This window comes from Corvus hawaiiensis, chromosome 19 (assembly GCF_020740725.1).
Source record: "Corvus hawaiiensis isolate bCorHaw1 chromosome 19, bCorHaw1.pri.cur, whole genome shotgun sequence".
NCBI classification, from domain to species: domain Eukaryota; kingdom Metazoa; phylum Chordata; class Aves; order Passeriformes; family Corvidae; genus Corvus; species Corvus hawaiiensis.
The window spans coordinates 4,081,533-4,094,978 of record NC_063231.1 but is presented as its reverse complement, the minus strand read 5'-3'; the positions used below and the strand labels follow the sequence as shown (position 1 = coordinate 4,094,978).

Sequence of the window (13,446 nt, the reverse complement as noted above, 5' to 3'; positions counted from 1 at the left end):
TTAACAGTTTCTCCCTTGTCACTTTAGGGATACTGCCTGATCTTACTTTAGCCCCTGCCTTTGGTTTTGCTCAGATTAACAATAAAAGGTCTGAATCACCTTGCCATCTTTTTTCACAACTAAACTTTAGAAAAGACAAGCACTATATTTTTGTCAAGCATACAAACTTGGTAAGTATTGAATTTAATAATTCCAGAAAGAAGTATTCCAGAAATTACCAGCTAGCTCAGACATGACTGCAAAAACAGGGTGAAGCGGTGTTTTCAAATGTAAGGAATTCTTTACTGAGAAAGACAAGATGTACATCCTTCTACAATAATTTCAACTTGTTTTGAAGTGACATTCAATCAATCCCAATTCCCAGAAGAGACATAAAGGCAACTCTTACAGCTTAGATACTGCAGCATTTATTGCAGTAGCCTTTCACAGTACACAAAATTTGATTCTCCTGCTCCTGAGAACATTAGTATTGACATTGACAACAGTGGCAGGAGGAACAAATGATTAAAAAGATAAATTAATTTGAGGTTAGGCCAGAGAGATCGAAGAAATCTGGAGTTCCTCGAGAGGCAGAAGGAATCAGACTCTATGTGTAGCTGCTGGATGAGCAATGTGTGCCCAGAGAAAAGGTGATTTGCTTTGTCTTCATTCAGAATATAGGAGGAAGCAAAAGAGGCATAAAAGGGATTTGGAGCAAGGTGATAATCTGAAAGGTCTGTTCCCTAGGAAGGGCTGGTCATACCCACAGACAAACATGGAAGAATATTATGACTGGAAACAAAACCTTACAATAACACCAGCATAGCAGAAGTATAAGTAGCAGTCCTGTGGCCAAATTCACTCTGTGGGCGTATATGACCATTACAAGGGAATATTAAGAAACTTGGCTTTGCTTCTCTTTTCCCAAGAATAAATCTCATCCTGTTTTCATTGTGATAGGCAGTGCAGAGCTCAAGAAATAACAGTTTCATACAACTCCTTCTATTTAAGCAGCATCCTCAGGATGCTTTCAAAGAGGAACACATTAAATACTTGTAGTGCCATTTCCATTACCAAAGCACTCAACAGTGTCCTGGGGCAGCAAAGGAAATTGATCAGGGAACTGTTCATATCTCCATATACTCAAGCACAGTTCAGTCTTACAGAATCAGTCAGTGTTCTGTGTGCCATGCATAGGTCTGTAGCATGACGCAGAATTCAATTAAAATAATCTGATCTCATTTACACACTATAGTAAACATTATACTGTGGTTTAATGGGGTTCTGTCTACAGAGCATACTCTCTAATCCCTTAGTCTGATATACAGGAATAGTGTTACAGATCAAGAATAGGATGAAAAGGCTATTTTTATAGATGCTGATCTTGAACTTAAAAGGGCTTTTAATTTAAATAATGCACTATCATATCTTACTATTCTACACCATTGTATAGTGTAGTGCACACCCAGAAACAGTTGGAACAGTTATTAGCCCTATTCTGAAAAAGAGTACAACTCTGGTCCTTCAGTGCAGAATTTAGCAGAGCTGGGTAAATAGCATGCTTAAAACACAGGGAAAACTCTGTGATGAATGATACTAGGAAGTGAAAACAGAAAGGACAGGAGGACTGGCTGTTCCAGGAGAGCTTGACTGCCAAGCTTGAAGAGTGAGCACTCTTGCCCAAACATCTGTGTTATCAACTAAACAATTATGTCTTTCGTCTCTGAAATAAGTGACTAGTCCTTCCTACCAGGAAGAAGGAAATTTATCCATTTCTTCCTCAGTCTGCTTCCCATTCAGCTGAAGCAAAGATACAAGAGCAGAGCATAAACTTCTCTTGCAGGGTTTATTCACTCTCTGCTACTTGGAGCTTTTTGCAAATTTCTGGAAGGTTTAACAGCTTTCAACACAAGGTCATAATGGCATCAGAGTTCTCCAGAAAACACAGAATGATTGAAGTGGGCATTTGGGTGGTGAATAAATTTCCACGGATGTTTCTCCTTCAAGGTTGCAGACATGTACCTCAGCCCCACGCTCTGAGGCCTGGTTACTGCGGGGAGGAGGACAAAGTTATCTGGGCATCAATATCCTCATTTCTCTGTTTAAGGTGCCACAAAATCCAGAATGCTGTCCAGACTAAGAGACTAAACCAAAACTGGTCTCCCTTCTCTATCACAAGTGAATTACAGCTTTGACCCTTCAACCAATTCTTTTACAAAGGAGGAAATCCCACTGGTTTCTGTTCTCTCCATTATCTTGCCCTGGGGCAACCTCAAGTGGCCCTCAATGAATTCGGTCTCTTTAACATGGATATTTCACAGCAGGCTGCTTTCTGCTTAGAGCCACAGCTCCAGCTGGGAGCCCTGCTCCACACAGACCTTGTGTAGGTGGCAATGGGAAGGAGGACTGCAAGAACAGCAGCACAGGAGCCACAGCATCAGCCAGGTTTAGGAGCACTACTGGCAGGAGACTGTCACACACACAACCCTGGCATTCCCAGGTGCCAATACCAGGCCAGTGTCAGGGAGCAGCAACAGACCCAGAGTTGCTCCCAAACATAAACCATAGAGGCTGAACAGTTTATTACCTCTGTGAGGATCAAGTGTTGAGACTTCAACTTCAGTGTAATCCACCTCAGCACTCTCAAGGTCAGGTCCTGCCCCAAAAATATCAAGAAGATGTTTCTTTGTAGGACTGCACACTTCGTTTGAGCTGTGGGTCTGATCCTGCTGCCATTGAAATTAATGGACAAATCCCAATTGACTTTGATAGGTGCAGGAGGAGGCCCTGCTGATGGCAGATGGGAGTTACTCTGCTAAGTTGTAAGGCCAACCCATTCCTGAGGGTAACCCCACTCCAAAGGGCAGTAGACCAACTAAAGGCAGATTTCTGAAACTGTGGGACATGCAAATTGTGCCTAAAACTGTTACTTGCAATGTAACACCTTCAAAAATGGCACAACACAAAATGGAGTAGGGAATTACCCTTAGCTCTGATTCTCCCAGGTTCCTTGCTCTTCCCTTTCTCTCCCTGCCATTACTTTCTCCTTGTTTTCTGTGGCTGCTATGGCAGGACACTTCTCATTCTCATTTCTGCTTTGCCAATTAGCCAATTTCAGCACTTTTCTCCTAAGCTGCCTCCAACCCCCCTTCCCTCTCCCCCCAAAAATTGAAATGGAACCGATCTTCCTCCTCAAAATGCTTCTTGGCTACAATATCCACAGAAAACCTGGCAATGATCAGACATCTGACTTACTAAGACCACTGGCTGACAGGTACTGGCTACCTGGGTACAACAGACACAAGAAACAGCTGTTGCATTCTGCTCTATTTTTCTTACGGTGGAGGCGGTTTTCTACCAGATTTCTGTAAGAGTTGGAAGGAACCACAACAGTCATTCAGAATGAAATCCTGCAGAAGTGATTTGGCAGATTACTTTATTCAGATTTCATAGCAGGTTATTTCTGGTTTTAATTCTTAAATATTTCAAGATCCAAAGAAGTGAAGAAAGGACAGAAAAGTAAAAGAAACAGAAATCTGTAGAAAATCTTGGTTTTTAAAAAAATCTGAATATTTGTTATATTGAACTTAATATTTTGAGTATAAGTTGTATTTTTATACCACCCATCATTAGATGGCCTGGGATCCAGCACAACTAATTACACTTCATAATGCAATTGATAAAAGGGTTCTATTGGTGTAATTTTGGACATGGGAAAAAAGGGCTGGCTCTATCAAATCCTCATTACTACCATTTGAAAACATCAAGACTTTGAATTATAAAATAATTTTTAAATCTTTTGTTTAAGTATGAAATTACCTTTACTCTCATCTGTTGATTTCATGTGATTTTCGTTATCTTCAATGTAACCTGATCCTAAAATATGAAAGCCAAAGTTGAGCTGACAAAATGTTTATTGTAACCAATGAAATAAATGAGTTACACAGCTGCAATTCCTACTGTCATTATCTGTATTTCTATATGACACATTCTACTTTTAGATTCCCATCTAAGACATTCAGGTGGGAAGAACGTGGCTTTTAAAATAATCAGCTAACACACACCCAAGGGGCAACTTTGTGTATGTCAGGTGCTCTAAACATCATGTCCACCTGTCGTTGTCAAGTGCACCGAGATCCTGCAATGAAAGGTGCCCAGGCAAGTTAACATCTCTATACTGTGGCCACATCATAGGGCCATGTGCCACAGCTCAAATTTCCTCTCTGAAATAATTTTCTTGCAGCTGTGTCAAAAGCAGAAAGTAATTTTCTTTTACCATGATTTCTCCATCTGTGATACTGTCAATTGATTGCCTGGGAGAAGTGTCTGAGCAGACTTATAAACCAATCTGTGTAAGACGTGCTCATAAAAACTGTACAAAGACAAAATGACAGAAGATACCTTGGACAATGTTATTGGTATCCCTCTGTATTCCCAAAATATTGGGCCCCATCCAAACAATAACTATGGAAGTCCAAAACTTTAAATAAATGTTTAATTAAACCAACTTACTAACAGTCTTATAGCAAAACATCCTACCTGAATAATAGTTTCCATCACTGGGCTGTCTCGTTAGTTTTTCACTTGTCAAGTTTGGAGCCAAGGCAGAACTGAAAAACAAACCAATAAAATTTGATGTAATTACCCAAAACCAGTCAATAAAACCAACAATATGATTCTGTGCAAAGATCAGTCACTGTCTATGCTGACTACCACATATTCTTAACCACTGAAACTAATGAAAATTTTGCCTTTGCTTTAGGAGAAGCACAAGGAAACTTTAAGGTCAAAAATATTCCCTATTGCATTATTCTTCTTTAAAACCTCTGTATTTTCAATTTTATTCCGTATCTAAATGCACTCAAATACAGACCTGACGTTCTTGTATTTCACTTAGCTCGCCTTTTTTTCTATTTTTAGCGTATTTCCTCATCCTGTTATTGTGTTAGCAGGTGGTACATGAAGCACAACCATGCATTTATTGTCTGCAGGTGTGTGCTGTAACAAACTATATTCATATGAAGCAAGGCTTACAGCCCTTTATACACAGAAACATTTCACCACTATCATAAAGCAGGTGTTGTGGTTTAACCACAGATGGCAGCTAAATATCACACAGCCGCTCACTCACCCCCCCTGTCCCATCACGGAGGGATGGGGAGGAGGATTGGAAAAAGATAAACCCCACGGATTCAGGTAAGAATGGTTTAATAATTCAAATACAGTTAGTAATAATAATAGCAATGAAAAGGAGAGCAAGAGGAATAAACCCCAAGAAAAATGAGGGGTGCCCAGCCAGGCCCTGAGCAGCGATCGGCACCTCCCAGGCTCAGCGCGGTTCTGCCACCAGGGCTGTGCTGTGATCGCGACCAGCACCTGCTGTTCTTCAGCGATCCCACAACAGAAGGGTCTTCCAAGAAGTGGAACCAGGCAGCTGCTTCATGTCCTCCATGTCCAAGGCTGCTATACTGAAAGCCCACCAGGATTCTTCTGGGTCCTTGAAATACCCACTCCTGAGATAGTCTATGCCCACAGAGCCTCTGGGCCAGTCCCAGTGGGGGCTTCTGCCACACATTCCCAGTCAGGCTGATTTCAGCCTCCAGCAGTCAGCTGTCGGAATCCCCCTCCAGAAACACAAGTGGGTTCTAGCCTTTCACAGCCTGATTACATCAGGGTACACCGTGCACCTGTATCTGCTACAGCCTTATACTCCTGGGGTGGCTGATGTTTTAGGCCATGTGATCCACACAGTCCAGTAAACAAGGTTGTCCCTCTCTTCCACATGGCTGGAGGCAGAGCCCCTCTAGTCTTGGTCACAGGTTTATCTACTCGCTTCTTGTGAAAATGGAGTAGAATTCCTTCCCATAGGATCAGAAGTAAGATCAGCCCTTCCACTCTGTCTGAGGAACTGCCCACTGCAGACTGCAGCAGCAACTTTCCTGGAAGAACCCCCTTTTGTGATTATTTTTCCTTGCAATTCATGTAGGGTTGAGGTAGAATTTCCATCCCCCTTCCTCATGTTGTCTCTGTAGACCTGCAGAAAAACCTAGGGTCTCCCCTGGTGTGTACCATCAGTATCCTCCCTTGACCAAATGACACTTACTGTTATCAGGTGAGATTCCAGACCGCGCATGTGGGGAGTAGAATCTATATCGTCTCTTGAGTTGCTCAACCAATTTCTCCACATCAGGGACAAGGAAGGGAGATTTTTCTGTGTACTGCTAGAGTTGGGGAGCCCCTGCCTCTACCATTGGTGCCTCTTCGTTTCTCCAGACAACACTGCCAGTGAGTTGGTGTACGATTATGGTGCACTCTGGTGTACAAGTTTCTATACACATGGTTTGTGCACATTAGACTTCATCTGGATCTGGGAGTGACTGTATGTTGTTTGGGTCATAATAAATTATCTATCTCTAAGCATGGCTAATTCCCTCCTGTACTGGGTACCTCTCTCCATTATGGTCCACTTGCCTGGGTGAAACAGAACATCTTCCTTGAAGAAATACCTTTCCTTGACAAGAGTTGCCTCCATAGGCTGAGTAATTCGCGTTACTCTTCCAATCACCTTGTCAATTCACCCTTCCCTAGAAAATGATCACAGCTGCTTGGCTTTCCTACCCTCTAATTCCACACCACCAGCCCCATTATCCCAGCATCAGAGCAGCCAGGTGTAACACACTCACCTGGATGATGGCTAAAATCCTTTTGCATATCCCACAGCTCACTCAGGGATACGGATCAAGTGGTTACTTCTTTTTCTGCCTCTTCCTCCTGTTCTTGTCATGACACTGCTTTATCCTTCTTCACTAAACGAGCCATCTTTCCTGTCTATTTCTCTTCCCTTTTTAGAGGCAACTGCTACAGACAGGGGTTGGTCCTTTGGTTCAGCTGCATCACCCACCCCTGGGGCGAGTAACCACAGTGCCTGTCACTGTAGTTTGAGTGCCCACTGTGCCTGTTGTGGGGGTTGAAGTAGCTGCAAATAATTTCTGAGCCCTAAACAAGAGCTAAACCACATTCAATCACTTGCTGGTTCCTACCAATAGGACCATGCTGGTTCCAACATCCCAAGTGTATTCAAAATTTTCCTAATTCTCAAATGCTCTGATAGCCTGGAGAAGTAAGGGAGGCTGTGGGAAGATACCTCTCTTCCATAGACTGGTTGTCTGAGGAATCGAGTAAAAGATGTAATTGTGAATAATTCCCAACAGGTGTCTCCCCATGCACAGGTGATGGCAGCGCTGAGACCCGACCAGGTGAGTTATAACAAAACAATAACCTTAGCCCTGCCCCGAAGGCAACAAACACAACAGGGTGCAGTAGTGCAAGCAAGGTGTTGGACAACACAGCTCTGAGAGCAAACAAATCAACACTGGGACCGGTGGGTATTAAACCATAAGGAATGCTTGTAACAAATTTGTTTCAACATGCACTGGTCAGATCTGTTGTTAACTTCAAGTCCTACACTGGGTGCCAAAAAGGGCTGTTGTGGTTTAACCCCAGCTGGTAATTAATCACCCTCCCTCACCCACCCCACTCCCAGTGGGACTAGGAGAAGGATTGGAAAAAGGTAAAACCCAGGTAAGAACAGTTGAGATTAGAACAGTTTAATGATTGAAATAAAGTAAAATATAATAATAATAATATTAATAGTAATAATAATAGTAATAATAATAATAGTAGAAGGAGAGAAAGAGAGAGGAATAAAACTCAAGAAAAACAAGTGATACTCAATACAATTGCTCAGCACCTGCTGACCGATGCCCAGCCCAGCCCTGAGCACTGACCAATTCCTCCCAGACAATTCCCCCCCCCCCCCCCCCCCCCCCCCCCCGTTTCTATACTGGGCATAACTTTCTACAGTGTGGAAGATCCCTTTGGTCAGTTTGGGTCAACTGTCCTGGCCATGATCCTGCCCGGCTTCTTGTGCCCCTGCTCACTGGCAGAGCATGGGAAACTGAAAAGTCCTTGACTTAGTGTAAGCACTACTTAACAACTAAAACAGCAGTGTTATCAACATTATTCTCACACTAAATGCAAAACACAGCACTGTACCAGCTACTAAGAAGAAAATTAACTCTATCCCAGCCGAAACCCAGACAGGAAGGCATCTTACCCAGACATCTCCATGGATGGTCCTTTAGCTTGACAGAGAAAAACAAAAACATCTATTAATAGGTTGCACACATAAAGAATTTTAAAGTAAAAATGAAAACAAAAATACAGTCATTGTTTACTCATGTCAGAATAATTTCTCCTGCCTATCACAAAATGAACTACCTCACATCTTATATCCTGTTCATCTCCCAGGTCCCTTAAATCTCTCTTTCACAGAGAACCCTAGATCCCAAAACTCAGATTTTAACCTTGCCAATTTAAGCAATCTGGGACATCCAAATGCTCCAAATTCTCCCAAATAATTTGCCATGTACTGCATATCACAGGACAAATCAGATTTACTTATTTTCTGAAAGAACAAGATCAGAAAAAATACCTTAATGATAAAAGACAAATCCCTAAGAAATTTTATTACAGAGTGGAAGAAAAAAACCTAATCCCACAAGACAGTAATCTAAATTTGCTTCATGAGGACTAGAGAAGTAGCTCAATTATACCTCAGTTGGGACCCCAAATCAAATTGTTATAGCTCTATAAGGGATCAGAAACCTCCTCAAGCCCTGTTTGCATCTACATTGCCTGGGGCTGAATTTAGGACTGCATGGGAACAGTGTAATTCTGGCCTGTATTTGATAGCCTTTTTGTTTCCCTAGTGCCTGCCCAGCACTGTGTTCTGCCCAATATGCTTGGAAAGCTTCAGCACATTTGCAGCTTAATTTGGGTCAGGTGGCATTTTTAAGTAGATTCTTTTAATTGTGTTTAGTTATCTCTGAAGCCTCACCCCTATAAGCCTTTGCTGCTGAGACAAATGCAAGTTTAACTGTAATACATTTCTCCCCAAACAAAGAGAAGGGAACCATTCATTACCCTTTTTCTTCTTACGCAAAAACCACCATAAAGCAATGGCTCCTGCTCCTGCGATGGCTGTTAGGACAAATGCAGCAATGACTCCTTTCTGCCAAGCTGCTAAGATGACTGCAAATAAGAAAAACATGTTTAAGAGAGTAGTTACAGTGATAGGTCAACACTACCAAATCCTGCAGTTCCTGACCTTTCATTTTACTACACATCAACCCTCTTACACACTGGGGAAGAACTTGGAGGAGACTTGTGTTCTAAGTTCTCTAGTAAGCCTCTCCTTTGTGACCAAAAGCTCAGTACATCAACAGCTTGGTTTTAGTTTGCACCTGGCTCCTTTGGCTTTTGGGCATCCCTTAAATTTTTCTATGTAAGCTGGACAATCTTCGTTTATAAAAACATCTCTCTGTTTAACTTCTGACAGTGGTGGAAGAAAAACAAGTAAGGGAGTCATACTTAGGAACATGTCAGATCAGATGCCCTTACCTATCATGGTGACATAGTAGGCAGCTTATCAATAATGAGCTCACCATGGATGGTTATTGGACGGCTCCTCACGTCCATGCTGGCTCGGTTCGAAGCCATGCAATAATAGGTCCCTGTGTCCTTCCTCTTCATTGTTTTCTTGTGCCATATGGTTCTGTCTGAATACTCCCTTACTTCATGTAGAAGAACCTCATGATCAGTTTTTTTAAAAAACTTGAAGTCTATTGGCCAAGATCCTTCTTTCACAGAGCAAAGAAAAGCAGTATCACTGCCAACTTCTACTTCTCCATACGGAACACTGCCCAAACTGGCATTCCTGATTGGTACTACAGAGGAAGGCGTAAAGAAAACAAGTATTAGCACTATTAGAAACAACTTTGATGACAAAACGTTGTATTGTAGAAATGCTTGCTTTAATGCTTAGTTAAACAGAGACTGAATGCACAGTATTAACCTTTCTGAACAGTCTCTGCCAGACAGTGTCCTCTAGTAAATATTTGTATACACCCAGAAATAGAGAGGGCACGATAAAGAAACAAAGCAGACACAGGAAGAAATTATATCCATTCCACAGAGGTCAGTCAGTCTCTTTCCTTAAAATCCTTTGGATACCCCTCTGGCCCCAGTCTACAAATGATTTAATTCCCAGAAATAATACACTCAGCAGTTCCATTGTGTAAATAATTATGGTGCAGTTTATGTAGTTCTGCTTTCATAGTTATGTAGAGTTATGCTGTTCTTTGCTAACTGTATGGCAACTGTATTCTTGTAACTTTTAATATACAATAGAGGGTGTCTCAGGAGACAATGGAACGAGTTCTCCAAAGGCATAAGAAAATCCCAAATTTCAATGGTTACAGAGTCTAGCAAACACAAGGAGAGAAGTTAGTTAGCATTTGAGCAAGTTGTAAGAATATGCATAGCCAAACCATGGTTTTTAAGTCTACTAGTTTAAAAATGAAGCATTTTAGCATACACAGAACTAGCCTAGGAACAGATGAGCTTCAGCCTTTGTAATTAAAGGGGGAGAAAATGGACACACATAGTGTGATGCAAGACATGTAGAATGTCAGCAGCTTTGCAAAATGTTTGGGATATGAAGCATGTTTTGCTAAAATTCATAAAGAAAATTTCTCTGGAAATACTGTGTTTGGGGAAGGCCTATGGATAACATGAGGCAGATGTAAAGAAGGAATCATAAGGCAACACTGGCACAGAAGCAGAGGAAGGAAACCAGATTTGATATGAAAAGATGCTGGTCATGAAAGATGTATTAGGAAGCAGATTTAGATAGAAGACATGGGTTACTATGACTGAGCCCCTGACAGAGAGAATTGCTCTGGAATACGTAAGTCCTTCTTTAGATCTAGTAGAGACAGAAAGGACAGAATACAGAGGATTCAAAGTTACCACCTCACCAGTGGTGGACTGTGGAAGACTGGGTCACCTGGCTCCAAAACACGACCTTCTCTTCAGAGCTTCTAAACAGTGTCACAATATATCCCAAACCACAGCTCTAACAGCTGGGATTCACCAGTTCCAGCAAAGAAATACCCACTTGTTAATGGACTAAGATTATGCTTTGTGTTTGTTTATTTGTGCCTTGTTATTTCAAAAGACCTTCCTGGATTCAAAAGATTTTCCTGGATAAAACTCTGAAGAGTTTTATCTTCCAGCTTCTCTCTAGTGTTAGTAAACAGTGGAACTGATGAATTTAAGGTGAGTCCTAAGGTGCTGTAGTCTGGGTGAGTGCAAATACTGTATTAAAAGCCCTGTTTGGGAGCTCAGCAAGTGGAGAGTGTGCAATAATCCAACAGACTCAGAAGAAATGCAGCAATTCTGGATGTATCTGTTCTAGTCATACACAACTCAGTGTCAAAAACCAGAAGGAAAACAGCCTATTAACCACAAGTTTATCTTACTAAGATCAACATAATTTGAGTTCAAACAAGGATGCAAAACTGAAAACTCCTTGGTAGAGAGAAATCACTTCTTCTTTATCAAAGATCAAGAATAGACTTCTGCTCTGGTCCTGGACTATTGTGCTGTGATAGACAACTATTTTAAGTCAAGTGAGCAAAAACTTGTAAACATTTCACATCCATTTTGCTTAGTCCACCATTTACTGCTACTGTTTCAAAACTCTAAATATGACATTAGACAAGAAGAAGAATTAAACAGACTTACCTATCACTGTGACATTTAGAATATTGCTAGTTTTCACACCACTGGAGTGATTGTTTCTAGCATCACATTTGTATCCTCCATTGTCATTTAGTCCAATATCTTCATCCAAGAATATAGCATATGTGTCATTAGTTACATTTTTCCTAACTTCATCCCCTTTGTAGAATGTGAATGTTATTGGTGGTGTTCCCATCACTGAATGACAGATTAATTGTAGAGGCTTCCCTAATATCACCTCCGGTGAACCACTGACAACGGAAAGAGTTGGCTTGGAGACTGGAGCTAAAAGGTGAATAAAAAAAAACTGTTGCAAATTACACTGCATAAGGCCAAAATACACAATATTATTTTGTAGAAAACTTATAAATATACAATATTTAGCTGGTTTGCACACAGTCTATATTGGGATGTTCTTCCTCATTGATAGAATAGAAAAAGGGAGACTTGAACAAATCAATAGAATAGATAATAGAATATATGTAACTTTGAATAAAGTAGCATACAGGGAGAACATGAAGCAAAACAAGAAAAGGATCAGTGACACAACTGTGGATCATCCAAACTCCAGAACTAGTTCTGACCCAAGGAGCAGGTCCGTTCCATGTATGACCTGAGAGGGATTGCACAGCTCCTCCTCAGGGCCCTGTTTCAGCAGCACAGTGAGTCACAACCCAGTTCATCCCTTTGACAGACTGGAGAACCACTGTGCCTGTTCCATGAGAGGGAAGGGAACTGGAGTATCCATAGTTAGTGTGCTGGTGAGGGGGCTATGTTGATAGCAATGAACCCTTGCCTTTTCTAGAGTAGAGCCAACCAGATGACCTCTGGCTCTCCTGGCTTTCTTCCTGAAGGGTCGGGGGAGGGGTTCAAGGCAGACAGAGACAGACCTTCAGATCAAAGTGAAAGTTTTTTGGAACATTCCTGGCTCCTGCAAATGGGAATGAATGGGAGTTTATCTGGTCCCTAGCAGAACCAAGGGACCAGCAGGAAGCCATGCCAACTCCCTTCTCCAAGGGCTAGCCCTGGAAAGTCTGACTTGATTAGATCACAATAGGCCAAATCCTCTGCAGCTAAAGCACATCTCACAGAAATGCATGTTGTAAGAACTAATAGACAACCTGCTAGTCCATGGACTAGAGACTGATCCTGTAAACAGATACGCTTATTTATATGCTTCTGGTTTAGATCCTCCCCCACCCTGGTGGGTTCTAAGCCTCTGTATCAACTCACCATAAACATTTATCCTTAGAGGTTTGCTCTCCTTGACTATTCCTTTTACTTCAGCTTTACAGGTGTAAGATCCAGTATCATTCACATTAACTTTCATTGCTAAGACTCTAGAATTTTTCAACAGGATGTCTTCATGGGAACCTTTCCGTACTATAGAGAAGTTGGCTCTCCGAAAACCATTAATGCTGCAACTCAAAATTAAATCTTTACTTTCATCCAGCTTAGTCATAGAAGCAGACAATGTTGGCTTGGGAAATAACTCTGCAAGATCAAAAGAGAACTGATTCATTCAAAGTGAGCCTGGAAGAATATGACTACTTATCTCAAAGTATACAGAATGAAGGACATACTGATAGTTTATAATTTGGGAACAAAACAATCATGTTATTTTAATATTATTGTATTTTCAGGGAAAACAGAAACTTAGCAATTGAAACCACTTTTCACAGGTTGTTTGAGGATATTATTTTAGTTGGGAAGTATAGGTGGGCAAAAATCAGAAACTAAAACCTACCTAGCCTTTAACTTACAGAAAATTTACATTTGGATCTGGAGGTCACACTTGGATCTTGAGTTCTGCCAAATTTA

The 13,446-nt window shown here is 41.3% G+C and overlaps 1 protein-coding gene across 24 annotated transcripts in view; it reads right to left on the bottom strand.

Annotated features, from left to right (window-relative positions):
* PECAM1 (platelet and endothelial cell adhesion molecule 1) overlaps positions 1 to 13,446 on the bottom strand; it is a 31,790-nt gene that overhangs the window by 14,982 nt on the left and 3,362 nt on the right. For 15 of the 24 annotated variants that reach the window (XR_007207539.1, XR_007207540.1, XM_048323636.1 and 12 more), the window contains exons 6-13: positions 12,859 to 13,119; positions 11,629 to 11,910; positions 9,486 to 9,767; positions 8,965 to 9,072; positions 8,096 to 8,123; positions 4,519 to 4,589; positions 3,799 to 3,855; positions 2,567 to 2,635 (exon numbers count right to left, since the gene is read on the bottom strand). Coding sequence is in view for 20 of the 24 variants with exons in the window: in XM_048323636.1 (XP_048179593.1) it covers positions 2,567 to 2,635; positions 3,799 to 3,855; positions 4,519 to 4,589; positions 8,096 to 8,123; positions 8,965 to 9,072; positions 9,486 to 9,767; positions 11,629 to 11,910; positions 12,859 to 13,119 (1,158 nt within the window). In the remaining 4 variants the exon portion in view is untranslated. Of the gene's footprint in view, positions 1 to 2,566; positions 2,636 to 3,798; positions 4,352 to 4,518; positions 4,590 to 8,095; positions 8,124 to 8,964; positions 9,073 to 9,485; positions 9,768 to 11,628; positions 11,911 to 12,858; positions 13,120 to 13,446 lie in introns of those variants that run through there. The other 9 variants (XR_007207541.1, XR_007207542.1, XM_048323640.1 and 6 more) reach the window with 2 other exon arrangements.